The sequence below is a fragment of the Lonchura striata genome, chromosome 3 (assembly GCF_046129695.1).
Source record: "Lonchura striata isolate bLonStr1 chromosome 3, bLonStr1.mat, whole genome shotgun sequence".
Classification (NCBI taxonomy): domain Eukaryota; kingdom Metazoa; phylum Chordata; class Aves; order Passeriformes; family Estrildidae; genus Lonchura; species Lonchura striata.
This window is the reverse complement of record NC_134605.1, coordinates 30011358-30038044: the sequence shown is the minus strand read 5'-3', so window position 1 is coordinate 30038044 and position 26687 is coordinate 30011358. Positions and strand designations below refer to the sequence as shown.

General features: G+C 51.8%; 3 protein-coding genes across 12 annotated transcripts in view; 2 read left to right on the top strand and 1 right to left on the bottom strand.

The window, feature by feature from the left end:
* The window catches only part of SLC29A1 (solute carrier family 29 member 1 (Augustine blood group)), a 33701-nt gene extending 27293 nt beyond the window's left edge, over positions 1-6408 (top strand). For all 8 annotated transcript variants that reach the window (XM_077782025.1, XM_077782021.1, XM_077782024.1 and 5 more), the window contains 9 exons: positions 5-144; positions 353-487; positions 640-737; positions 1065-1155; positions 1279-1367; positions 1509-1617; positions 2903-2988; positions 4642-4841; positions 5399-6408. In XM_077782025.1, the coding sequence (XP_077638151.1) occupies positions 5-144; positions 353-487; positions 640-737; positions 1065-1155; positions 1279-1367; positions 1509-1617; positions 2903-2988; positions 4642-4841; positions 5399-5510 (1060 nt within the window). In that variant the 3' untranslated portion in view covers positions 5511-6408. The remainder of the gene's footprint in view (positions 1-4; positions 145-352; positions 488-639; positions 738-1064; positions 1156-1278; positions 1368-1508; positions 1618-2902; positions 2989-4641; positions 4842-5398) is intronic.
* A 1661-nt stretch (positions 6409-8069) lies between these two features.
* On the top strand, positions 8070-16140 carry HSP90AB1 (heat shock protein 90 alpha family class B member 1). The gene is given in 17 exon segments (XM_077781755.1): positions 8070-8101; positions 8219-8306; positions 9410-9556; positions 9735-9822; positions 9825-9940; positions 10245-10404; positions 10594-10751; positions 11211-11361; positions 11364-11500; positions 11940-12105; positions 12300-12438; positions 12440-12485; positions 12761-12905; positions 13174-13358; positions 13360-13443; positions 13870-14203; positions 15557-16140. Coding segments are annotated over 17 exon segments (2286 nt in total). The 3' UTR covers positions 15667-16140.
* Positions 16141-17842: 1702 nt separating this feature from the next.
* Positions 17843-26668, bottom strand: SLC35B2 (solute carrier family 35 member B2). 3 transcript variants are annotated; one of them, XM_077782030.1, is made up of 4 exons: positions 26591-26668; positions 21807-22000; positions 21418-21578; positions 17843-20175 (listed from the first exon to the last, which is right to left on the bottom strand). In XM_077782030.1, the coding sequence occupies exons 2-4, from the start codon at positions 21961-21963 to the stop codon at positions 19237-19239; spliced, it is 1257 nt and encodes a 418-aa protein (XP_077638156.1). In that variant the 5' UTR covers positions 21964-22000; positions 26591-26668; the 3' UTR covers positions 17843-19236. The 3 variants fall into 3 exon arrangements, with proteins under 3 accessions (XP_077638156.1, XP_021406139.1, XP_021406140.1); XM_021550464.2 differs by lacking the exon at positions 26591-26668 and adding an exon at positions 24657-24736; XM_021550465.2 differs by lacking the exons at positions 21418-21578; positions 26591-26668 and having other exon boundaries at positions 21807-21992.
* Positions 26669-26687: the final 19 nt, after the last annotated feature.

Sequence of the window (26687 nt, the reverse complement as noted above, 5' to 3'; positions counted from 1 at the left end):
GTAGGATTCCCCAGCAGATCCGCATCTCAGGCAGCCTGGTGGCGATTGGGCTGGTGTTTTTAGTCACCGCGATCATGGTGAAAGTCCCCATGGATCCTCTTCCCTTCTTCATCTTTACCATGATCAGCATTGTCTTCATCAACTGTGAGTGAAGCAGTGGGGGAAGGAGAAGGACACAGTCCAATGGCTAGGGCTGAACCCTCTGGGAGAAAAGCATGAACCTCACTGTGGGAGAGGCAAGGGGGGAGGGGGACTTGCCTTACTTAGCAGGGCAGGGGTCTTGGCTCCCTGCAGAGGTGCAGTCCATCCTTGTCTTTGGTTTCTCATTTCTGCTCCTCTTTCCCCTTTGCAGCCTTCGGTGCCATTCTCCAGAGCAGCCTGTTTGGGCTGGCAGGGCTCCTGCCTGTCAGCTACACAGCCCCCATCATGAGCGGGCAGGGCTTGGCAGGCACCTTCGCTGCTTTGGCAATGATCTTCAGTATTGCCAGTGAGTAATCCCTGCCTTGCACATGACAGGGCCTTCCCAGATCACTGTTGTCACAGCATCTGCCGAGGTCATGCTGTGTGGAAGATGGTAGCGGGGCCTTGCTCCTCTCAGCTGCCATCATCTTCCTTTCCTCTCCCTTTCTGTGCTATCAGTTGGTGCCCAGCAACCCGAGAGCTTCATCGGTTACTTCACCACCGCCTGTGTGACGATCGTGCTGGCAATCGTCTCCTATGTAGTTCTGCCTCACATGGTGAGACTGCTGTCCTGGTAGGGAAGGGCTTGGGGACATCGGACCTTGGCACATCCCAATGCAAGAACCGTGGCCCACTAGCAGCTTCCACCTCTTGTGTCAGGGCAGGTTCTCCTGTGTCCCAACGGAGCACTCTGGGATACTTCCCACCACAGATACCTGTATATTTGGGGTATCTGAGTCCCTGGGTAAGCAGGAAAGCATCAGTATTGGACATAATTGGAAGGAATACTTTGCCCATATTGCCCATATCTGCCGTTGTCACACAGCCCCTGGCAGCCTTCTTTCTGCACGCATGGATGAGTCCTCCCTGCTGTCTCTCTGCAGGATTTCTTCCGATACTACTCCATGAAGGACAAGACAGAGTACCACGTGTACAATGCAGAGCTGGAAACCAAGAGAGACCTGATTAAGAAAGGTGAGGGGCTGAGAGAAGGAAAAGGGAAAGAGAAAGAGCTTAAAGAAAGAATGAGATAGAAGGACTGAGTTAGATCTTGGCTTTTTGGGGTCTGCTATGCCCTACTTGTGTCTCTCCCTGCAGACGAGAACGGGATGGAGCAGAATAACTCAAAGATCATCCCTGTCCACAACCCTGATGAGCAGCCCTCTGTCATTGCTATTTTTAAGAAGGTCTGTGAGTTTCAGCAAGCCTTGTCCTGCCCTTCCTTTCGGGATGGGCACAGGTGTAGGAGAGCATGGGGAGAGGAGACCAGCCCTGCACTGGTCTCTTGTCCTGTGTTTGGTACCAGCATTTTTCTTTCATCTGCCTAGCTCTGGGTCTTGGCTCTGTCTGTCTGCTTCGTCTTCACTGTCACCATTGGCGTCTTCCCTGCCATCACAGCTAAAGTGTCCACTGTCCTTGGAGAGGGAAATAAATGGGGTAAGTGTGCCAGGGATGGAGGTGAGGTAGGAAAAACCTGAGAACAAGGTAAATGGGAGAAAAGAAGGTGGGGCTTGAGGGTATGTATGGTGGGGTAACCCTGTCTGGATGCCAGGTGCACACCAAAGCCATTCCAGCTGGACAGGAGAGATAAAATGTGACAAAAGGCTTTTGGGTTGAGATAAGGACAGTGAGAGATCACTCATTAATTACTGTCACAGGCAAAACAGACTCAACGTGGGGAAAATTAATTTAATTTATTTACCAGTCAAATCACAGTAGTATAATAAGAAATAAAAATTGAATCATTAAACAACTTCTACTCACCCCTCCCTTCTTCCCAGGCTTAAGTTTATTTACAATTTCTTTATCTCTTCCCTCTGCAGTAGTGCAGGAGGTTGGGGAATGAGGGTTGCAGTCAGTTCTTCACACATTTCCTCTGCCACTGCTTCTTTCTCAGGGGGAGAACACTTCCTACTCTTTCCCTCCTCCAGCATTGGGACCCTCTCATGGGAGGCAGTCCTCCTTGAAGTCCAATGTGAGTGCTTCCCACAGGCTGCAGTTTTTCATGAACTGCTTCAGCCTGGGTCCCTTCCATGGGACACAGTCCTGCAGAAACAGACTGTTCCAGTGTGGGTCTCCTGCAGGGTCGTAAATCCTGCTGGCAAACCTGCTTCACAGTAGGGTAGTCTTCACAGGCAGTAGGTGGATATTGACTCACTGTGGACCTCCTTGAGCTTCAGGAGGGCAGTCTGCCTCACCATGGTCTTCACTACATGCTGTAGGGGAATTTTTACTCTGACATCTGGAGTGCCTTCTCCCCCTCCTTTTCCACTGGTTTTGGTGTCTGCAGAGCTGTTTTTGTCACATATTCTCACTTCTCTCTCTGGGTGCAATTGCACATGTTGCGATTTTTTTTCCCCTTTTTAATATGTCATCCCATAGGCCCTACCGCTATCACTGGTGGCCTTCGCCAGTGGTGGATCTGTCTTGGAGCCATCTGACATTAGCTCTGTTAGACTTAGGAGTGCTTCTAGCAGCTTCTCTCAGAAGCCGTCCTGTAGCCCACCCTGTTACTGAAACCTTGCCACACAAACCCAATACAGAATGCTGGAAGGGAAGAGGGAACCACTGTGCGTGATAGTTTGGATGTGGACGCCAGCCCGGCTGGGAGACCATTCCAGGCCTTAGTGGGAAACTAGACCTGAAAGACAGTCAATCTCTGGGCAGTGGGTATGAAGGACTGGGACACACTTGGATTCTCACTGACCATCCCCTTCTTCAGGTCTCTACTTCATTCCTGTCTCCTGCTTCCTGCTCTTTAACGTCTTTGACTGGACAGGACGGAGTCTCACTGCCCTCTTCACATGGGTAAGTATGGGGCAGGGAGCAGATGCCAGGCAGTGTCTATCCTTAGCTCTTTCAGCCACAGCTGTCACTGGGGCTGCTATCCATGGCTTGGATAAGGAAGGAGGTGCAGAGATAACTCCTGCTTTAAGTTCTAAGCGCAGATTATGGGTCAGAGCCGAAAACCACAGTGTTGTCCTGTCCTCCCACCTCTCTTTCAACATGGCTTGGATGAAGCTGCCTCCTCCATTTTAGCTTCTCTGTAAATAAACCTTCACTCCAGCTATGCAAACGACGAGACAGGATGGCGACAGGGAAAGAGGGTGAAAGACAGGGCAGCCCAAAATAAACTTCTGGCCTTGGCACAGGACACAGCTGCTTCAAAGACCCTTGTCCTGAGAGCAGGGCAGGGCCATGCCATGTGGATCACAGTACTGTCCCCTGCCACATCCCCTTGCTCTTATCTCCCCAGGATGGGCAAGGAAAGGGGCTTTCTTGTCTGGGTCTCTTCCTGCCTCTTCACCCACTGCCCAAACACTGTTTCCCCCTGTATTGTTCAGGCTGTTTGTTTAGAGAAGCTCCTCAGGACCACATGCTGCATGGGGTCTGCCTGGGCCTGCCTTCCCCACGGCCTGGAGCTGCTTCTCCGCTGGCCATCACTGCTTGTTGCCTTCAGTCTTGGCCATGAGCCGCCTTGTCTGTTGTTCAGGCCACAGCCTCCATGATGGGATGACCCAGCAGGAGATGTTTCCAAAACAAGGCAGCGTGGAAAGTCTGACTGCATGTGGTTTGGGCCACATTTCCCTGGTTGGGGCCCCGCTCACTCTTGTGCTCCTCAAGTAGGAGAGGCAGCTGCTGTCTCCAGTTTGCCCCATAGACACGGCAGCTGGCCTAACCTCAGTTTCCTCCTGTGTTCATGGAGTTTCCTGTGGTCATGCCAGCCCAGCAGCTCCCAAGACAGCTGTGGGTCTCTCCTTGCCTCAGACCAGTGGACCCTGTCATTTGTGAACCTGGCACCTCACTGAGGGGATGAGGCCTGTCTCGGTCCAGGGGCTGCCATAGTCCCAGCTGCAGGGACAACACAGGGGGATGGTACCTCCTTCTTTGTCCCAGCCTTAATTGCTCAGGAACTCTAGTAGGATCTAAGGAGACTGTAACTTGGTCCATGCTTTTCCCAGCACATTCCAAAACAAGCTCAGCATAATCCCTTTCTCAGATTTCTGGATCTTGCCCTGCTTGTTGGAGGATGGCATAGGATGGTGAAGAGCTGGCTAAAGCCCAGTCTGGCACCACTGAGGTGCCAGAGGGGATTTACCTCAGCCACCCATGTTCTGCATGCTGGCTCACTGCATGAGCGTGCACAAAGCTCTCTTGCCTGCCTGTCTATTGCCAGCAAGGGCTTAACAGTTGCCCACAAGCCTGGCTCAGTATTTTGGCTCTAGTGCTGCTTCAAGTCACCTGTGACAGGGCTTTCAGACCTAGAACCTGCTTATGACTGCAGATGGTGATGCTGAGATTTGTTGAAACTGAGGAAGTCTCTCAGCAGCTTTGCCATCTCTGTGGCTCTTCCACAGCCCTGGAGCAGTAGGGACAGCCTCTGTAGAGCCTCTGCCAGCATGCCATGGGATGGGGAATGTCCAGTTCTCAGTGGCTCAGTGATCTATGTTTTTCTCCCAGCCCGGGATGGACAGCTGCCTCCTGCCAGTGATGGTGGTCCTCCGTGTCATCTTTGTCCCTCTTTTCATGCTGTGCAACGTGACACCCCGTTACTACCTGCCTGTTGTGTTCTCTCATGATGCCTGGTACATCGTCTTCATGATCTTCTTCTCCATCTCCAATGGCTACCTGGCCAGCCTTTGCATGTGCTTCGGGCCAAAGTGAGTGTGAGCTGGGGACAAGGGAAGGGTTGGTTATGCCCCCAGATGCCAGCCCTGGAATGATTTGTGGAATCTAGCTCTGCCCAGCTCTGGCATCGGGAGAAGAGGCCGCAGGCACAGAAGGGAATTGTCGCTATCCACAGTGTCCCATCTCCCAGGCTTGTGCCTCCAATCCTAGGGATGAGGAAGCTATCTGGGCTATCCATTTTCCCCACCTGCCACATTGGGAAGGGGCTGGATGCAGCGGGGATCTGGAGGGGAGCAAAGCATGGCGAAGCACCCACAGTAGGGTGAGCAGCCTTGCCCCAGCACAGGCAGCACAAGGAGCCCCACAGGAGTCAAAGAGGGATGTCCCTGGTGCCAGGAGCTTCAGGGTGGCCTGTCTGATGCACTTTATGAACCAACAGTATGGAGACTTGGAGCTCTTGTGGCTCTGGAAGCCAAGGGGGATTTCTTCTTGCCACTCCTCTGCTGCAGACAAGCTTCCCAGGTCCACTGAACAGCAGGGCACGGGACACGCATCTTGAGTATGGATCTGATACCTGTTTTTCCCCTAGGAAAGTGCTTGTGCACGAAGCAGAGACAGCTGGAGCTGTCATGGCGTTTTTCCTGTCACTGGGCTTGGCTCTAGGAGCTGCTGTCTCCTTTCTGGTCCGAATTCTCATCTAGCAGAGGCACACAGAGGGTGCAGGACACCAAGAGATGGCTCTGCATCCTCCACTGAGGCCCTGGACTCCTCAGCACTGTGGGGAAATAACAGCTTCCACCCATTCCTGCCAAATCACACTGCCACAGCAGACATTACACCCAGGGACGGTTCCACTCCTGCAGGGTTGGCCTGGTTCCTGCCATGCTCAGCTGTGTGATGCCTTCAGGCCTATGTGCCTTCTCCTTCCCTATGCTGTGTGTGTTGTAAGACCCCCCAGGATCTCCAAGATGTCCAGCTGCCTCCCATGCTGCATAACTTTTCTGGCTCAAGGCCAAAAGCCATTTTCAGCCTTTTTCTCTCTGAGAGAGTGAAAGGCTCATAACTAGTGTTACTCTTTCTCTTGCCCTTGTCTCCAAAGCATCTAGGAGATTCTCTCCTCTCCTCCTAGGAGGCCTGGAAATACCCCACATCCCTCCTCCTGCTGGTAGACATGTGGAGGGGGAGGAGAGCACCAGCTGGCCTCACCATCCCTGCTCTCTGCTATACGCACATCCTCCTGCCCAGTGGTTTCCCAAAAGTGTAGACATCTGTGTCCCAGCCACAGGAAGAGCCAACACTGTGGTAGCCTGAGGGAGGAGGAGGTCTCCACACCCCACCTTCTCCCCCTCTCCTTGCTTCTCTTTTTTTTTTTTTTTTTGGTGACTCTGACATTGGTTTTTTTCAGCCTCCTGGTTGTGTGACAGGAGGTTCTATTGTGGGTTACAAGAGGAAAGGCAGCAACTCCCTTCCCAACAAAGCTGCCTTCCCTACCCATGTGTGCTACAAGGGAAGGCCTCACCTCTCCCTTGGCTTTCCTGTCCCTTGTTGTGTAAATGTGTCTATACAGTTGCCATTTTCTATAAAAAGAACAAAAAGCTCCTTTGGGTATGTGTTTTTGTCTCTGTCGCCACAGGGGAGAGGGGCTGTGGAGGGTCAAGGGTTGAAGTGAGAAGGCACTGGCATTTCTTTACTATCCTGTAGCCCCCTGCAACCAGCATCAGAAATGGTGGGAATGGTGTGTGCATGCCCTGCACAGCCAGGCCCAGCTATGACACAGCCAGTGTTGGAAGGGGATCGTAGAACTATAAAATCAGAATGGTTCAGGACCTTGAAGATCATCCAGTTCCAAACCCCCTGACATGGGCTGTGACAATTTCCACTTCACCAGGTTACTTGCAGTCCCATACAGCCTGGCCCTGAAGACTTTGGGGGGTTGGGGCATCCACAGCTTCTCTGGGCAACCTGTTCCAGTGCCTCTTCACCCTCAGAGTAATACATTTCTTGCCCAATATCTAAAACTTCCCTCTGTTTGAAACCATTCCCCCTTGTTCTGTAACTACATACTCTTTGTCCCTATCCATCTTTATTGTAGGTCCCCTTCAGGTACTGGAAGGCCACAATTAGATCACACCAAAGCTTTCTCCAGGCTGAACAAAAATTCTCTGAGACATCCCTTGCAGGAGAAGTGCACCATCCCTCTGATCATGTTGCTGCTCCTCCTATGGACTATCTCGAACAGGTGCAAGTCCTTCCTGTGCAGGGGACCCCAGAGCTGGATGCAGCACTGCAGGTGGGTTCTCACCAGAGCAGGGGCAGTAAACTGTCCCTTGCCCTGCTGGCCGTGCTGCTTTGGATGCAACCCAGGACACCACTGTCTTTTTGAGCTGTGGGTGCACATGGTGAAGCCTCTCATCCACTAGCACCCCAGGGATGCTGCCCTCGAGGTACACCAAGGGAATACTGACACCTTTGATGAAGAGCAGATGCACCTTCATACTTGGAGGTGCAGTGCCCTGCAGCACAGCACCTGGCAGCTTTCTTTGTGCCTGGGAGAAAACAGAGTGCCACCTCCTGCTGCTGGGGTGAACTACACCAGCCTGCCAGCGGGAATCCCCCTCCCTCTGTCCCACATCATTGATTCACAGCCATCACCTCTTTGCACCACCAAGCAGCAAAACCTGTGTGGGAGCTTGGGTCCCCTCATCCCACTTCCAACTTCCTTTTGCTCGTCAGGGCTTTTGTACCGACAGCTTCAACACAGAATCACAGAATGGGTCAGGTTGGAAGGGACCACAGTGAATAATTAGGTCCACCATCTCTGCCTAAGCAGGGTCATCCTAGAGCACAGGGCACAGAATTGTGTCCAGACTGTTCTTGAGCATCTCCAGTGATGGAGTCTCCACAGTCTCTGTGGGCAATCTCTTCCAGTGCTGCATCACTAACACAGTAAGTAAGTTCTTATGTATTTTCAGGCCGAATTTCCTGTGTATCAGTTTGTGGTTTCTGCCTCTTGTCCTATTGCTTGGCAGCACCAAGCAGAGCCTGGCTCTATCCTCGACACCTTCTTTGAGATACTTATAGACATTGATGAGCTCCCTTCTCAGTCATCTCAAGGCGGAACAGGCCCAGCTCCCTCATCCTTTCCTCTTAAGAGAAATGCTCCTGTCCCTTAATCATCTTTTTTATCCTCTGCTGGACAGACTCCAGGGGCTCCATGTCTCTCTTTTACTGAGAAGCTCAGAAATGGATACTGGATGATAATGGATAATGGATACTTGCAGATACTGGAATGGTAAGGCTTAAGACTGATTGACACTGAAAGGACAACGTCTCCAAACGCGGTTTTGCAACCGCGACACAGGCCGCCCGTACACTGCGGCACTGACACCTTCTGTCCCCGCCCCTGCAGCCGCTGTGCTTCAGTTTCACGCAGCCTCAGGCCAGCAGAACTACGCGGCTCCCGGCCTCGAGGGGAGCCGCCGGGTGAAGCTGGGGCGGTGCGGATCCCCGGTTCCGCGCCCCAGCCGTGGAGCCGAAGCGGTGCCGCCGCGGTGGGGTACTCGGGCAGTGGTTTTCCAGCCGCAGCTGTATTCCTCCTGGCCGGGGCTCCCCGGCGCGGCGCTAGGAGGTCCCGGGGCCGAGGGCGGCGGGGAGCCGCGGCTGGCAGAGCGGTAGCGCGGAGCTGAGCGTTTGTTGCACGCCCGCCCCCGCCACGGCCGCCGCTAAACGGCAACGCCGGTGCCTCCCGTACACCATCGATCTCGGTTCCCTGAGCGAGACGCCTTTAAAGCGGAAGGACACGGTGCGCCCTGAGCCTGCCCCCTCGTCCCGTGCCTATAAAAAGCAGCCGGGAGTCAATTAAGCGCTTTCGCCGCTCCCTTACGCCCGGGACGGTAGGGTCGGAGCGGGACGTGGGGCTGGGCCTGATGCCCCCATCACCCACTCTCTGAGTCTCTTGCCCTGAAAATGTACTGAAAATAGGCATGTGTTTGTGAAAAATGCATATTTATGAGTGGCTTTTCGCAAATGTTGCAATGAATATTATATGTGTCATGTTAGAAAGTTATGCTGTATTAATTCTCTTACGTATTGTGTTAAGTGTAGTTTTAGGTTACAACATAATGTTAAAATAAAGACTATGTATGTGGGGGGAGTTTTCTTTTTAGGAATGAGATACTTGCTTTGAGGAACACCTAAATCTTCCACAGGAGAGGAATTTATGGCTTCTTATCAGAAGAAGCTAATTTCTTCAGTCCTTGCTCAGATTCCAAGAGGCCAGGGGATTAAAGGAAACAGTTGACATACAGCAGTTTCTTGTTTAGAATAGAATGTATGCATAACCATGAAGGACGTATGAATATGCAACAAGTGTATTGGTTTAAGGGTGATTCCTTTGTTCACAAGGCATGCTTTTTGTGACTTAGTGTCCTAGAGCATCCGGACGTCCATAATTCTTTGCTTTTTATTGTCTTGTAATTGTCCTAACTCTAAAATTTATTACTCTAATTGTATTATTATTTTTTTAACCATTTTATTATTATTAAACTTTTAAAATTTTAAAAACCAGGTGATTGGCATTTTTCACATGTTTGTCTTGTAGACGCCGGAGAAAGTGCAGCACGAGGAGGAGGATGTGGAGACCTTCGCCTTCCAGGCGGAGATTGCCCAGCTCATGTCACTCATTATCAACACCTTCTATTCCAATAAGGAGATGTTCCCACGGGAGCTCATCTCCAATGCCTCTGACGTGAGCCCGGGTGGGAGTGGGCTCTTTCCTCTGCCTGCAGGCTTGGAGTCGGGCTGGTGTCCTTCCAGGGGTGCCTGGGAAGAGGCAGACTCCTAGCTCTCTGGGAAGGCTTGTGCAGGGCAGGGATGGAGAAGGCTCATGAGTAGGGAGGTTGTGTCAAGCATCCCTCTCCCCCTAGGCCCTGGATAAGATCCGCTATGAGAGCCTGACCAATCCCTCCAAGCTGGACAGTGGGAAAGACCTGAAAACTGATATCATCCCCAACCCTGGGACTGCAAACTGACTCTGGTGGACACTGGCATTGGGATGACAAAAGCAGAGCTCATCAACAACCTGGGCACCATTGCCAAATCTGGGACCAAAGCCTTCATGGAAGCACTGCAGGTGGGCTGCCTTTGGCTGCATGGGTTTCCCAACACCTGGGTCACAGGCTGGCACTGAATGTACAAATAATAAATAAACAATAGAAAGGCTCTGCCGCCTTGCTTCCTGTGGGAAATGTTGGCCTACTCAAGTTTGCTTTCCCCATCTTTCCAACACCAAGGAGGAGCTGAGCATAGAGCTGGTTGCCTGTTGACACTTGCATGTTTTTCTCTGTGTGCTTGACCCGGTTCTTTGCTGCTGTGAATCAGTCACAGACATTTTCTGCCTGTACACTGGTCTTAGCAGCTGCTCTCTGCTTTCACAGGCTGGCGCAGACATCTCCATGATCGGGCAGGTTGGTGTGGGTTTCTATTCCACCTGTCTGGTGGCTGAGAAGGTGGTTGTCATTACCAAGCACAATGATGATGAGCAGTATGCTTGGGAGTCATCAGCTGGGGGCTCGTTCACTGTCCGAACTGACCATGGTGTGTATTGTACAAAAAACCAAGCATGTTTTCCTGCCAGAAGTACCCCTTTCGCTGGTGCTCCTTAGAGCTGTGCTGGCTGTCAGTCACACTGGTTAATGTTGGGTATCACGTAACATTTAGGGTCGAGGAGCTGGTCACACTTGCTGTCTGCCCTGAAGTACTGATGTTTCTCTTCCCACACTGCAGGTGAGCCCATTGGACATGACACCAAAGTGATCCTGTACTTGAAGGAAGACCGGACTGAGTAGTTGGAGGAGCATCGTGTGAAAGAGGTGGTGAAGAAGCACTCCCAGTTCATTGGCTACCCCACGACACTCTACATACGTACGGAAATGACTACCACAGTTGTTGTGGACCAACTGGAAAGCTGGAGGCAGGGGTGGTGGTGTTAGAAACAGGAGCCCATTGTATGGTCCCTTCTGTAGTTCCTGGCTGCTGGGTACTGAGCAGTGGTGCTCTCAGCTTCTGTGGCCAAAGGTGGTTTGAGGCTGGGGGCTTACTGGAGGTGAAGGAGGTGGATATCCAGTCACACTAAAGCCTTTGATCTCTATAGCTGAAGATCATCTTAAATCAGCCATAGAAAAAGGAGGGTTCCTGCCACTTTTCTCAGACACAGCTTTTGGTTGCATGATGAGGGGCTTTTGAGGACTGGTTCCAAGAGCTTTGATTCCAGATGATGCATTTGTTTGGACTTGGAAGATACCATTTTTCTCATCTGGAGCTAAAGGATTCTTGGTAACTTCAGACTAAACCTAGCTATTGCTTGTTTGTTTCTCCACAGCTGGAGAAAGAATGTGAAAAAGATCAGTGATGATGAAGCAGAGGAGGAAAAGGATGAGAAGGAGGAAGAGTCAGTGTCCAAAGATGAAGAGAAACCCAAAATTGAGGATGTGGGCTCTGATGTGGAGGAAGAGGAGGGAGACAAAGGCAAAAAGAAAAAGACCAAGAAAATCAGAAGAAATATATTGACCAGGAGGAGCTGAACAAGACCAAATCAATTTGGACCCACAACCCTGATGACATCACCCAGGGGCAGTATGGCGAGTTCTACAAGTGCCTCACCAATGACTGGGAGGACCATTTGGTTGTCAAGGTGGGTGCTGGGCTACCCTGCCTTCCAGGGAGAAGCAGAGGGCCCCTTTCCAGCCCTTATCCAGAGTCACCACATAGATGTGCCTCTGTGGGACTGAGCACTCTCAGGCCACTTGGTGATGGAGCAACCTGCACTGTGACTCTCATGCAGGTGGAAGGATTGGCAGTGCCAGTCCATAAGCAAGACAGGAGGATGTGGGGTTTCAGAGGAGCACTGACTTCTCTATCCAAGCCTGCTGTATGCCAGAGGACCTTGGCACATAGGGGATAGTGGGTCTGAGCAGAAGGAAGTACAGGCTGCTTGGATGCTAGAGATGTTGCTGTGCCCCTTTGCCAGCCCCAGTGCTGAGGAGTAGCAGTTCAGCCTCCCTGCTGTGAGAGCTGGGGAAAGGAGAAGTGAAACACCACAGCAGCTGTTTTTTTTTTTCCTGGTTCCACAGCACTTCTCTGTGGAAGGGCAGCTGGAGTTCAGGGCCTTGCTTTTCATCCCATGCCATGCCCCTTTTGACCTCTTTGAGAACAAGAAGAAGAAGAAGAACATTAAGCTGTATGTGAAGCAGGCCTTCATCATGGACAGCTGTAACGAGCTTGTCCCTGAATACCTAAGTAAGAGCCCCCCACCACAGTCTCCCAGTGCAGAGCTCGGATCCCCACAGCCTGTGGTACCACTTCCAGAACAGAGGGACTGGATGAGGTGTTAGCTGGTGTGGGTGCACAGCAATCAGTGTTTTAGCTCTTTTCTTTCTGTGCTGAAGCTCAAAATCCTTAACCTGACATCTATTTTCATTCTCCCTATGCAGACTTCATCCGGGGTGTTGTGGACTCAGAGGACCTTCCTCTGAACATTTCTCGTGAGATGTCCAGCAGAGCAAGATCCTCTGTGATCTGCAAAAACATTGTGAAGAAATGCTTGGAGCTCTTTTCTGAGCTGGCAGAAGACAGAGAACTACAAGAAATTTTATGAAGCTTTTTCCAAGAATCTCAAGGTGAGTTGGGCACCCTGCACCTGGAGGAGGGAAGGGCCCATGACCTATCTGCCTGAGGAGCAATGTTCTTCCTATGCTGTGTCTCCTCTGCATGGATGTTAGGATTCATGTCTTGTGAATGTGTGAAGGAGTGCCTTTGTGGGCACCTGTCCCCTCTGGCTGCTCTAGGTCAAACACTCAAATGATCAACAGCTGGGCAGATGGCTGTGCCTCAGGGGCGGCCAAGTGCATCCAAGTCCTGTCCTGGAGACTTCATGCATCTCTTCTGCCTCCAGTTGGGCATCCATGAGGATTCCACCAACTGAAAGTGCCTTTTGGAGCTGCTGCGGTATCACACATCCCAGTCAGGTGATGAGATGACTTTGCTTTCTGAATACATGTCCCATATGAAGGAGAACCAGAAGAGTATCTACATCACAGGTGAGCCAGAGCTCCTCTGAGCCTAGCAAGGTGGAGGCAGGTAACCTGCATATGAACCATAATTTAAAACATTTCCTGCTGCCTACAGCAGGTCATCCCTGCTGAATTACAGCTCATTCCTGGGTGCTGGGGAAAGGCCACCAGGCCTAGAACCCTGGCTGCTCTGCCAGTTTTATGTTAGGGGTCCCAAGTGACTGATGGTGTTTGTCCTGCTGTAACCAGCTCTTACCTCTTGGTGATGTTTCATTTCTACCTTCCACAAACACAGGGGAGAATAAGGAGCAGGTTGCTAACTCAGCCTTTGTGGAGTGTGCACGGAAGCGTGGCTTTGAGGTGATGTACATGACAGAGCCCATCGATGAGTATTGCGTGCAACAGCTCAAGGAGTTTGATGGCAAGACCCTGGTATCAGTCACCAAAGAGGGGCTGAAGCTGCCTGAGGATGAGGAAGTGAAAAAAAAAGATGGAGGAGAGCAAGGCCAAGTTTGAGAACCTCTGCAAACTTACGAAGGAAATCCTGGACGAGAAGGTGGAGAAGGTGAGGTGGGCAGGGAGCTTAGCCCTGTGCTGGAGAGGAGAGCTGGGTCCTCTTTGCTGCAGGTGAGAGCTCCTGCTCAATGCATGCCTCTCATCTCCTGCAGAGGAGCTGCTAAAGGAGACTGGAGGGCCCAGCATGCACCATCTTGCTCTAAGCAGCCAGGCTGCAAGTAAGGGGCACTGACCCAAATACATGCATTGATGAGAGAGGTTAAGTGTGGCAAACATGGAGTGGGTGCTCTTAAGTGCTGGCTGAGCTGTACAAATTAGTCTGCAGCAGTCCTGGAGCTGCTTGGAGCATCTCTGCTTGCTTTGGGGTGTTCCCAGGTGAACCAGGGTCAAAGACTTGGGCTGCAGTATGCTGTGGCTGGGCCTAGTCCAGGGCTTATGGGGGCCTTGCTCAGCTAACCCTTGGCTATGTTGGCAGGTCACAATCTCAAACCAGTTGGTCTCGTCTCCCTGCTGCATCGTCACCAGCACCTATGGTTGGACAGCCAACATGGAGCACATCATGAAGGCTCAGGCACTGCGGGACAGCTCTACCATGGGCTATATGATGGCCAAGAAGCACCTGAAGATCAGCCCTGACCACCCAATTGTAGAAACCCTTCGCCAGAAGGCTGATGCTGACAAGAATGATAAAGCTGTTGAAGATCTGGTGGTGCTACTCTTTGAGACTGCTCTGCTGTCCTCTGGTTTCTCCCTGGAAGATCCCCAGACCCACTCCAACCGCACCTACAGGATGATCAAACTCGGGCTTGGTAAGCATCCATGCAACTTCTCAAGCCTGAAGCAGGTCTGAAAGCAGGTTAACTGGTCAGGCCTAGTGTCTTGAGGCAGGGGGAGGCCAGTAAGGGAGCCATGGCTGCTATGATGTACTGTGAAGTGGCTCTGTACATAGGGTGACCAGGAGAAAGTGTAAACCTGGAACAAGGTACTTCAGGAGGGCTCAGGACTCTGGGTGGTGACCAGGAGTCACCACCAGGATGTTCAGATGACAAGCAGAGGCTTTTTATTCCTTCAGAGTAAATGTGAAAGTCTGTCATGGGTTATGTGACCCATCTGGAGAAACAGCTTGTGCTTACACATGGCCTCTTCCTCCAAATTCACTGTTTAACTAAAAATGTAAATCAGAAGGTGTTGTGGCTTGGCACAACTAAGTTAGTAACTCTGTGCTGCCTCTACTCCTCTCAGTAGGAGTAGGATGTTCTGTTAGTCAAATTGCAGGTAAGGGGACTGTATGGTAGTACAATTTTCTGTTCAGAGTTACACTGAAACAGCAACCTGCAGGGTTGGAAACTAATGAGCTAGAGTCTTGCAACTGCTTTAGTTGTGACTTGACTGGATTTACTGCATTTTTCTCAAGAGAAATGTTCATGCTGTTCAAACCACATCCTCCTGGCTTAAACTCCAGGTTTTGTGGTGCTGGGTGACAAATCTTTTGTAGTTAATATAAATTGGTTAAGGAGCGCACTCTAATGGCATAGGTAGTATCCATATACTAGTGTAGATGTTACTGGGAAGATGTACTGCTTCAGGATTAGTGCTGGAGCTGACTATAACTTGTAGCAATGTTGACTTGCAATTATTAGTTTTTAGCCTGGAGGAAAGGAGACTGAGGGGTGACCTCATTGCATTGTACAGCTTCCTCACCAGGGGAAGCAGAGGGGCCTGCATTGGTGTCTTCTCTGTGATGACCAGTGACAGGACCTGAGGGAATGTCATGAAGCTTTGTCAGGAGAGGTTTAGGTTGGATATTAGTTAAAGGTTTCTTACCCAGAGAGTGGTTGGCCAAGGAACAGACTCCCCAGGGAAGTGGTCACAGCGCCAAGCCTGCCAGCATTCAAGAAGTGCTTCGACAACACTCTGAAGCACATAGTATGATTCTTGGGGCTGTCCTGTGTAGTAGAGCCAGGAGTAGGACTTCAGTGATCTTTGTGGGTCCCTTCCATATCAGAATATTCTATGATTCTGTGAACTATTGGATACTAATAGCCCGATTCCTCAGGCTGGGGGCAAGGAGCCAGGAGCCAGGTTTACTCTGGGAGAGGCTGTGCATCTGGGATTAGGTGTCATTTGGAGGCCTTATCTCTTCCTTTTCTCCCCTCTCCCAGGCATAGATGAAGATGAGGTGGCTGCAGAGGAGCCCAGTGCAGCTGTTCTTGAGGAAATCCCCCCTCTGGAGGGAGATGAAGATACATCCTGCATGGCAGAGGTAGACTAAAGGAGGAAGGTTCTTCCTTCACCTGCTAGACCTCTGCTCTGTCATGTTTGCTTAGAAGATGGTCTGCTCCCACCAGCTGCTACTGACTTCTTGGTGGTGTCTATTCTTTTGGCTCAGTTTGGTTGGGGTTGTTTTTGGCAGGTGCAGGAGGGCATGATGCCCTATTTGTTAGTAGTGATTCAGGTAGCCTGAGGCCCATCTCTTCTGTGTCTTACTGCTTACTGATGTAGGAACAGCTGATGGGGAGTGGAGGTGTGAGGAGGCATCAGGCTTCCCCTCTCTCCCCCTCATGGAGTGTCCCACATTACCAGTAGGCATCAAAAACGATCCTTACTCCATTGGGGTGAGAGAGCCCTTCCTCCAAACTGCTGCCTCCCTGAAGCCCCAGGATAGTATAATGTATTTTTGGTTGGGTTTTGTTTGATTATTTTTCTGGGGTTTGTTGTACTGGAATTAAAGAATTGATGATTTACATGGTGGGGTCCCTTGTGTTCCATGCCTGCTCATCTGAGGAAAATGTCTCAGCCTGCGCCTGAGGGCACTGGACTCTGCTGTGTAGGTGTCCCCTGTGCCTTGACTGCTTTTCTGAGCCCTGCTTTAGGAGATCTTTATCTCTTCCATGCCTTGGCAAGATGAAGTGGGTGGAAGGAACACATGACTTGCTGTGCAGGTGGGGTCATCTCCAATGAGCAGTCATTCTCCACCTGGAGAGCTGCATGCTCCCCAGCCTGGGAGCAAATTTCCAATCTGTGTGGGTCAGCTGGGTGAGCTGTGCCAGGGCCTGAGCTGCTGCTGGCTGGTTAGATCTGAGCACCTCTGGGGCACAACAGTGGCAGGAGCCATCTGCTTTGTTCCACTGCAGTGTGGAGCGACAGTTTACGACTGCAGTCAACCTGCTTCTCTTCAGTTTTTGGGCCAAAGACTCAACTCCTTTCCTCCCACCTCCAGCCTGCCCTTTCTGTCTTTCTGCAGCCATTGGATGTTGAGCAGTATCTGGCTTCTTTCCATCTGTGTCCTAGATGTGAAGCGGGACATCACCTCTGACTGAACTGCCCCTTGCACTGAGCTCACTCTGAGGTTTGTCACCCTTGGCCACAATGGCCCTTCAGGTTTGTCAGAGAAAAGTGACACCAGCATTAAGTTCTCTTGCTGCCCACATGCCAACTGCCACAGGCACAAAACAGAATGGACTCTAGCCAGTATCCATCTTTAACAGAGAGGTAGAGCCTGCTGGGGCAGTGGTGCAGCTGAGCTAGCAAATTGTTTAAAAGTAGGATTTCCCTCTCAATAGGTAAGTGTTGCCAAATAGTGAATCAATAAAAATTAACCTTTTAAGTTAATGTCCTGGGTTTTCTTTTTCCACTAATGTTTTGTTTAAATCTACATTTAAATTAGAAAAGTTATCCTACTGTATTCCATTCCTAAACTGGAAATGTGGATTTTTGTTGTTTTGTTTTTAATCAAAGGAAATCACATTCCATTTTCAGTCTGTCAGCGATGTTGAGTGCAGACATTTGGGCAAATTTGTAGGGCAGGATGAAAAGCTGTGAGGTTGCACAGGCACCTCCAAACTCTCAGAGATAGAAAAGGAGCCCTGGTAAAACTGCTGGGAAGCCAAATGCACTGAAGCCTGGGCTGTGCTCAGCACCAGCTCTGATATTCCTCCAGGCTCAGCTAAGTCACCACTGTCCCTAGTCTCCTCCTCTGTTCTTCTTGTGACCCTCACCCGAGTGTCCCCTTTCCCTAGCTGTGTTAGGTCCCAGTCCTGTCTCTGACCTCAGACTCACTCTTGCCTGGATTTTCACCAGGCCTCCCGCACATACCAGGATGTATGATATGAGGGGTGGATGTATACCATCCACCCCTCAAGCCTGTCCTGGCTCTGGCTGCTGCAGTATGCCCCACAAAGTGCTATAGCACCGGTGGCCCTGGCTGGCAGGTGCTCAGCAGGCCTCTGTATCACTTCTTGGTAGCTACACCCACTGGGAATTCCTTAAGCTACACCATGCAGAGAACTTAGGAGCCAAACTAGGCTCAGGCTAATGGCTCCTTCACCTGCCCACCAGCGTAAGCAGCATTCCAAACCTGGCTGTGCTCCCCAGCTGTGTGTGCAAGGATCTCCTCTCAGGCCTTGTAGCTTTTGAGTGCAACCCTGGTAGATACCAGCCTTGGCAAAGACAGAGAGAGGCACCTGTATTTGGAAAGATAACTTTGCTGTCCCAGAGAGACCAGGGACACAGGAAGAGTTGGAAATCTCTTCCCACCTTCCAGGTACATGGAAAAAAACACCCAACCAACAAAGCAAAACAAAACAAAAACAAACACAAACAAACAAAAACCAAAACAATAACACAAAAACATAAAACCAAACCCACATTTCTACCCATTGCACTATATGCAGCATATTTTTAATTTAATAAAATAAAAAGAGAAAAAAAATGCCTTGCAAAAGTACCAAAACCTGCTTGTTTGTCAGTCAGGTTGTGTTGACGAGAAAAGGATTGACCAATAAAAGCCAGGCTTCTGGGGAAGAACAGCTTTCACTGCTCCATCCCCTGCTGTCTGTGGAGCAGGAACAAGGCACCGCAAGCGGGCTCTGCCCCATGTCCCAACCCTCCAGGCACAGACTCTGGCCAGCCCCTGGGAAAACCAGGGCCAGTGCCTCTAGGTGGCAGGAAAAAGAGGAGTTGTTTGTGCTTGTCTGAATGGCAACTGCAAAGCCCAGAACCCATGGCACTGAGGGACCCGAGGTGGTGCTGGGGTTTCTGGGCAGCGCAGGCTTTGGCCTGTAACAGCAGCAGATGTAACCAAAATTAACCTTGAAGGACTCAGCAAGCCTTGGGAACTGCCCAGCTCAAGTACTGCATAAAAATCAGCCTGGGCTGAGGGGGGCAAAGAAAGTGTCCTGGAGCAGGTGTAAAGAATCTGTAAAACCAAACTGGGAGGTACTGGCTTTCACTGCAGTGCCCTCCCAGAGATCCCAGGCCTGGGGTAGGACAGGCTGGGTATCCTTCTCCTGGCTGTGCCTGTAATCACCTCTGCCTGACCCAGAGCCCCTCCTGAAATGGAGAAAAAGCAGTCCCTACCCTTCAACGGCCTCAGCTTGGAACTTGTCTCACTCAGAGGTGTTTCAAAAAAAAACCTAGTGTTTTGCTTGCCCTTTCCTCTTGGCATGCTCTGTAGTACTAACAGAAATGGAGGAGCATTAGCCAGAGGCAAGAGAGTGCCAAGGAAGTGTTCCCTTTTTCTTCAGTGACTTTGGAGAGAAGCCACAAACCAGAGGTGGGGCAGGAATACCAGCAGCCCCATGCTGGTGTTTCCCCAGGCCTGTGCCTTGGCTGTAAGTCTTTGACCCATTAAGGCAAATAGAAAGGTTTGGAGCTGTGTCAGCCCAGAGCATTTCCTGGGCTTGTTCCAGCCCCTTTCCCAGGAAAAGTAGGTGGAAAACTGAGTCACTGGTCCTGTCTATCCATATCCCACTCTTCTCAGTTGGTTCTGAGAAATCCAGCAAATACCCTCAAGTGGAGGCAGGACAGTGGGCATGGCTTAAATGCCATGGCCTCAGCTTCCTTAGACCTTTTGAACAGGGGTCTCGCCCAGTGGGAGCTTCTTACTGTGCTTCTTCATGCGGCTGCGGGCATAGACACGGAGAAAGAGGGCCATGAAGACAACGGCAATGCCCAGCCCACCCACAACAGTGACAGTGTGGCCATAGATGAGGCAGGAGAGGAGAATGGCAAAGGCCTGTCGGAGTGTCATGATGATGGTGAAGACAGCTGCCCCAAACTGGTTGATGGTGTAGAAGATGAAGAGCTGGCCACAGGCAGAGCACACGGAGAGCAGCACGGCATGGGCGGTGAACTCCGAGTGGCGGGCCATGAAGCGCAGCGACTCTAGCAAGGCACCCTGCTCCACGAGCGAGCCCACTGTGAAAAGGCAGGAGAAGACATTGACACCAAACATCATCTGCACGGGAGACATCTTGTAGGTGAAGAGAGCATCCTGCCAGTTGGAGGTGAAGCTGTCAAAGATTATGTAGCCAGCCAGGAGCACTATGCCAGAGAAGGTGGTGACAGTGGACACCGTCCTGTTAGGAGCGCTGGAGAGCAGGAACATGCTGACCCCCACGGAGATGAGGGCAGCAGTCAGGTACTCCCAGTACTCATAACTTTTGCGCGACACCAGTTTGCCCATCATCATCACTGGGATCACTTTGGAGGCCTTGGCCAGCACTTGGGTGGGGAAACTGATGTATTTGAGTGCCTCATACTGACACCAGCTGCTGAGGATGTTGGAGAGGGAGGCAAAGGAGTATTTGTACATAGGAGCCCCATGGCGTGGCTGCTTGGTCAGGGCACAGTACAGACCAGCCACAGTGAAGGCCAGGATGCGGTTCATGAACACGAGGAACTGGGAGTCCTTGAACTTCTCTCCAGGGTCTGCTTCAGTGGCACCGTATGTTCTTGTCATCACACGCTCCTGGAGGACACCCCATGTGAGGTAGGAAGCCTGCAAAGCAGCAGGAGCACAGGGAGAAGTTAGGACCTATAACAGCAATTGCCAGTAACAACAGGCAGAACAGACCCCAGGAGAACCTTGGTCTCCCCAGTGTTGCTCATCCTCTACATGGCAATGCTTCCCTAAGACACTGGGAGATGGGACCACCCTCCACTCCACCCATCTGGGGGAATGCGCTGATCCATGTGGTTACAACCAGGAACATCCTATTCCAAAGCACACCTGCTCAGTGGACCGGGGAGAAAAGCCCACAATGTAAACATCCTGGTGAGAGCGAGCAGTTATGCTTTGAGCTACTTTAAGGCTGTGGAACCAGACTGACTGAATCAGGGAACATTACTGATACACAGCTGTGGTTTTGTTGCTAGCTCCCTGCGGCAGGTCCTGGCAGTTTTCCCAGTGGCCACTGCACTGGTTTTCACTTCCAGCTCCCTAGGCCTGGTTTTTGCATCCAAATCAATTCTAGTTTCAAAACCAGCAGACAAAATTGTCCACGAGGGATGATCACTGTTCTGGTTGTCATGTCCACTACTTTTGGTGCAACAACACCAAGTGCCTCACAGAAATAACTTCCTCTCATCACACATCCCCCAAGAAAGTAAGACACAGAGAGATGGAATAATTTAGTGGCCCACAGCATGTCTGAATAGGCTGGGGGAGTAAGCCAGAGAGTGAGTTGTTTCCTGGCTGCAGGACACCTGGGTTTTTCTATCTCGGTGCTCACATTGCTATTTTTTGTCCTCATAGATCAAAAAAGTTGCCATTCCTAATGATGCTCAGGCTGTAGCTGAGAATTGGGGAATCTAGGATTTTAAATCCCTGTTTATCTGTAGGTGAATTAAGTATTTTCTCTCCAGTACTCAAATTCAATCCATCAAGGCAGAATGCATCAGCCCCAGACAGTGACCCATGGGAGAGCCTGGGATAAAAGAGGGTTCAAAATATCTGCTGATCTGACATCAGAGCCAGAACAAAAGCAGCCTTAACAATCTGCTGAATCACAGAATTTTCAGAAGCTCTAGAGGCTGATCAGACAGACAGGATCCTCCAATCCAAATGACAAAAGCAAAATGGACCTCCACAGCTCTTGGAGGTGGACTGTCCCAGCCTCCATCCCTGCCTTGATCAAGGACAGCACTGCATGCTTGGTCTTCCAAGGATCTGACAGTCACTAACCTACTGGCCACTTCCTCCTTCCAGAACGGAACAGCCAGACATGCACAGGACCCCTACCTGTAGACCAGCAGCACAGAAGAGCAGCTTGAAGACCTGTCGGGCTGTGGAGGACTCTGTGGGCTCTGCTCGGGGTGGCAGGGAGCCATCGTCCTGATGTACAGACTTCACCTCAGAGCCAAACACACATGATTTGATGACAGGGAAGCAAATGCCTCTGCCTGAACAGGGTAAGAAAAGATGGAGACACAGTTACCCAAAGCCTGGGCACCACATGCTGCACCAGCTTGAGAGGTGAAACCTCCCTCCTCACTAGCCTCCAGATCTGCTAGCATGGGGGCCTCAGAGAAATTTGTTTCAGGATAGCAGCTGGAAAGCACTGGGACACAGATCTGTGAGTGGCTCAGACATGACAATGCAGGTTGAAGAAGGGAAGCTCCCGCTCCTACCTGTCTCCAAGTAGTTCCTTCTCTTGAAGTACTGGATGAGAAGGAAGCCTGGTACCACAATACTTGCATAGCCAGCAGCATTAACAAAGAAACGGAAGAGCCAGAAGTCCCCCCAGGAGTCCTGCAGGGCAGGGGCGATCTCTTCACCTGTAGCCATGGTAGGGAGAGAAGCCAGCAGGAGGGGAATGTAAAATCTGTGGAGAGAGAAAGAGGCAGGTGGTGGGCTACTGGTACATCGGCACTCCACATGCCTGTAATACCCACCCTCCAGCCTGATCCTCATCACCTGTAACATGGCCACCTAGACCCCACTGCAGCAAGAACAGTGATACTGGCAGCACACAGAGTAGGAAGAGTCCTCTGGAGCTGAAAAGCACAGGCCAGACATCTATATTTGCTTCTGTTAAAGGTGGTTGCTCTGGAACATGTGGACTTACAACTTTGGATTCCCAGGATTAGAGAGAACACTGATGTAACCATCTGGTTTTGATTACATTCTTACTCCAAATACAAGAAGCACCTCACACCTCACCTTTTAAAGTTAAACTTTAGCACAGCTTTTGGGTGGAAAAGGAAAAGGTCACTGAACAGAACTGACTCCTACTTAGAAGCTCATGTTTCAAGCCTGTGGCAATGAGCAACCTACCTCTGGAAGCAAACAGTTCAGAGCTTTCCCCTCCAGCTACACTAGATGAGTGGAGGAGAGGCAGGGTTTAGGGCTGCCAGCCTCACCCACCTTCCCATGCAGCCCTGGAAGTGTGCCAAGGCATTCCTCACAGATCAGAGGAAATTACCAGGGTTCACCAGCTTGGCAAAATACAGTGAGAAAGCAAGGCTGGAAAGGAACTTTCCTACCAACTGTCTGGTTGGGATTTTACCAGGACTATGCAATGAAGTATAGGTGATATTCTTCAGCTGTAGCGGTAGGAAGCGATCTAACCAGCTTTAAAAGTTCATGAAGGAATTCTTCCCTTCACAGTCCTCTCTGTCACAGAGGCAAACCTGCAATATTCACAGTACTCAACAGAATGAGAAACCAGGCAAGAACTTCCTACACCCAAGGCCGCCTGTATCCTCCCCTCACAAAGCAAGCTACAGCTTCCTGCATCAGGGTAGAAGGTTTCCCTGGTCCATGCTACATCCCTCAGCTGAAAAAGCCTCCCACTTGCCTTGGGTGAGAGTGCTGTGGGCTGGCTACATAAACATGTACCAGAAAAGCTCCTGTGACTGAAAGATGTTAATTCCTCCTCCCCCTGAAACAAGTGAGTTGAGGAATTTAAGCCCTATTTATAAGTGTACCTGGCCCCAATGTTGTATAACTGTGACCTCTAGTAGCCTCCACACAAAACTCAGAGATTTACAAACTTAAGGACTTTAAAGGCAAAAAAGTCCCCTGCCATTTCATGAACAAGCACTTCCACCAACCTCTTGTCCCCTTGGGAAAGACCTCAGGGACTTTTCTAATTCTCAGCTACTGTGGCTAGGCCCTTGGAGTTCCTGGGGCTGACCAAAGCTGAGGTTGTGTTTCACCCAGAAAACTCCCTTCTGTGACTTTAAAGACGTAGAAATTCCCAGACGAGGGAGAGGTGCACAATACTCGCATAGCTAGGGGTGGCTTTCTTTGCATTCTTCCGACTCCTCTGTCTCCCCCCTCTCCTGGAAAAGACAGTCTGACACCTCCACTCAATCTGTCCTGCTGCAGGGGCATCATCACAAGCTGTACAGGTGCTGTGGGATGCACAAACAGGGCTCGGTGCTCGCACCTGGGGCTGAAGCTGCCCATGTGCTCCTGGGTTTGTCCATACTAAGTAACTGTGGCTGACAGTGGGGTGCAGAAATACCATTCTCTTTTGGAGAAGTCAGATATAAATGACTGGGTCTGTTGCCACATTTGCAACTTGAGAGGGACTGCAATCTCTGTTCAGCACGACTGCGCCTGCTGTTACCCCGCCAGTTCCTGCAGCACTACCATGGGAGGAGAATCAGCTCCGCTCTCCCACAGCGACCGTGAAGAGGAGGCTATGGAGGGACAATGGCTCTCTATGCCTGCGCTAGCAATTCCCAGGCCCCAAGAGCTGACTCAGTGCAGCAGCCCTGCCCTCTCTGCCGAGGCTGGGAAGGAACAGGGACCCCAGTGTTACAGGTAGAAAGCGGGGCGGGCTGAGCCGGCAACATGCTGAGGCATGAAAGGAGCCTTAGTCTACGAAGCAGTCCAGGAGTCGAGACACTGCTCTCCTGGGCACTGCAAGGGCAGCTCTCAAAGGCACCGCTTCAGAGCCGGGCTGGCATCCAGCCCTCGAACTGGGATGGACAATTGGGTCCCGACTCTGAAAAAGATCCCTGCCATCCCTGCCTACAGTCCTAATACTCTTCAGCGCGCCTCCAGCGCCTGGAAGAGCTGAGGCCAAATGCAAGCTCGGAGCTGAAAGGTCGATACTGCCATCTCGGGATCCCGTGTCTGCTCCCTGTCCCTTCACGCAGCCGGGTCGCAGGGGGTGCCTGCCACCGTCCCCCCGGGCCGACCGCTGCCGCTGCCCAGGGGCCACGAGCAGAGGCGCGGGGCTGCCGCTCCCCGCCGGCCGCGGCACGGCGCGGGGCTCCCGGCGGGGAGAGCCCTACGCCTGCCGCTCCGCCGCTTCTGTGCCCGAGGCTCCAGCGGCCCCGCGGGAGAAGCAGCGCACGGCCGGCTGCGGGACGAGCGCGGCCCCGGCGCCGCCTCCCTGCCCGGCGGCCGCGTTCGCAGCGAGCGGGCCGGCAGCGCGGGGCGGCCTTCGTCCGCCCTCAGCGAGCAGGGCAGCTGCCGCCCGCGGGCCGGCCGCTCGCCGCGCCCGCTCTGGCCTCGCTACCCACCTGCAGACCGGCCCGGCCCGCGCTTGGCCAGCTCCCCTCAGCTCCGCTCCCGGCGCCGCGGCGGAACCCCGCCCGGCGGGCGCGCTCCGCGCCCCACAGCGCCCCCGCCGCCCCGGAGGGAGAGCGGCGGCGGGGGCCGTGATCACCGGAGCACGGAACCAATCCGGCTGGAAGAGACCTGCGGTCATCGAGCCCAACCTATGACGGAACACCACCGGCTCAACCAGACCATAGCACTGAAACCGATCTCTCCTTAAACACCTCCAGCGAAGGTGACTCCACCACCGTCCTTGGCCTGTCTATTCCAACTGTCTCATCAGCCTTTCTGTAGAGAAATTCCTCCTACCATCCAACCAAAATCTTTCCTGGCACAGCTTATGTCCTCTTGTCCTGGAACTAGTTGCCTGGGAAAAAAGGCTGATCCCCACCTGGCTACACCCACCTTTCAGGGAGGTGTAAAGAGTGACAAGGTCTCCCCTAAGCCTCCTTTTCTCCAGGCTAAATACTCCCAGCTCCCTGAGCAGCTCGTCATAGGGCTTTTGCTCCAAACCCTTCCTTCACCAGCTCTGTTGCTCTTCTCTAGATGTGCTCCAGCACCCTCTTGAAGTGAGGGGCCTAGAACTGGACACAAGACACGATGGGAGGCCTCACAAATGAAGAGGGGCAATGACTTCCCTAGTCCTGATGGTCACACTATTCTTGATTCAAGCTAAAAGCCTTCAAAGCTGACTCCTGGCTCCATCCCTGGCCCCTGTCTCAGGTTAACCCTCCGAGGTGCCAGCCCTGCACTGAGCACAGCCACAGCTGGTCCCTGAGGCAGGTGCTGCCCAGGGGCTGCAGGTCAGTATGACACCTACTGCAGCCCCAGTCCTGAATCCCCTATCCCAGCCACAGGCGTGGCTGCAGGGCTGGCTGGAGCCAGCATGTGGCCACTCAGTGACATTTTACAAGACATCTTTTTAAAACAAAGAGTTTTATTTTAAAGTAACAAAACAAACAAAAACGTGCAGATCACTTGTTTCTGCCTTTTCCCTTTGCTCCCAGCTACAGCCCTGGCCACACCATTCCACGCTGCCGTGCAGCACGTCACTGCTTCTTCGAGCAGCCTGGAAGTGCCTCATGTCACCTGTGAAAGATGTCCTCAAAACAGCCCCATGGGTTTGCAGCAGGGTTGAGGCCCTGCCAGAAGGTGAGGCAAAGATTTAGAAGAAACAGAGCAATCCAGCTTGGGACTGCTGAGGAAACAAGGCAAAGTCCAGAGGCCTGGTGGGGGGTGGGGGGGCGGGGGGAGGGGGTGTCCTTATGCTGCTTTCCTGGCACTATTCCCTTACAAGAAGGGAGGATGAAGACGAGCTCACTCCAGAGCACCCTGGTAGATTGCACCATCCAGTATTTGTCCTAAACAATAGCAGCTGCTCCCACGCAACAAGTGAGGAATTTTTCTGGCTGAGATGGCGTATGACATCTGTGCCTCCATTCCCACAGCACCTTTGGCTAATTTCCTAATGCACTGCATGTGCTCCTCTGGCTGGAGAAGTAAATGGCAGGGAAGGGTGGTGAGCCTGAACAACAGGAGGGATGGGAAGATAATGCTGCCACCTCTTCCACTTTCAGCCTGGGAGGATGTAAAACCCAGGGAAGACTCATACCCTAAGCTTTTTAACCCCCTCCCAAGGCAGGAGAGGGGGCAGGATCTTCCTGTCCTCTGTAAAAGAGGAAACCACAGCACAGTAAAGCAGCAAGGTGTCAGTCACAATGGCAGAAGCAGGGATCTACAACCTGGTCTTCCGCATCTCCTATGCTCTTTCTCCAGCCCTACAGCCAGATGTTTGGCAAGACAGCATGGGAATAGAGCACCTTACTAGGATCCGCAGCCTTGGCCTTGAGCACTAGAAAGGCTCTGCAAGTCGGGAAGGCGCTGTGCTCCCACTCACCTTGTGCAGTGTGAAGGACCTGAGGGAGCAGGCAGACTGGAAAAACCCCTGTAGCCCTCACATCTCCAAGCCCCTGCAGTGATCCACAGCCTCCTGA

What these genes read in the sequence shown, in the direction of transcription:
- SLC35B2 (XM_077782030.1), bottom strand. Translation starts at nt 21,963, where the DNA reads ATGGCTACAGGTGAAGAGATCGCCCCTGCCCTGCAGGACTCCTGGGGG. An exon ending in AAGGAACTACTTGGAGACAG is followed by an intron (nt 21,579 to 21,806) that starts GTAGGAGCGGGA and finishes TACCCTGTTCAG; the next exon opens with GCAGAGGCATTTGCTTCCCT. An exon ending in TCTGTGCTGCTGGTCTACAG is followed by an intron (nt 20,176 to 21,417) that starts GTAGGGGTCCTG and finishes GCTGCTTTGCAG; the next exon opens with GCTTCCTACCTCACATGGGG.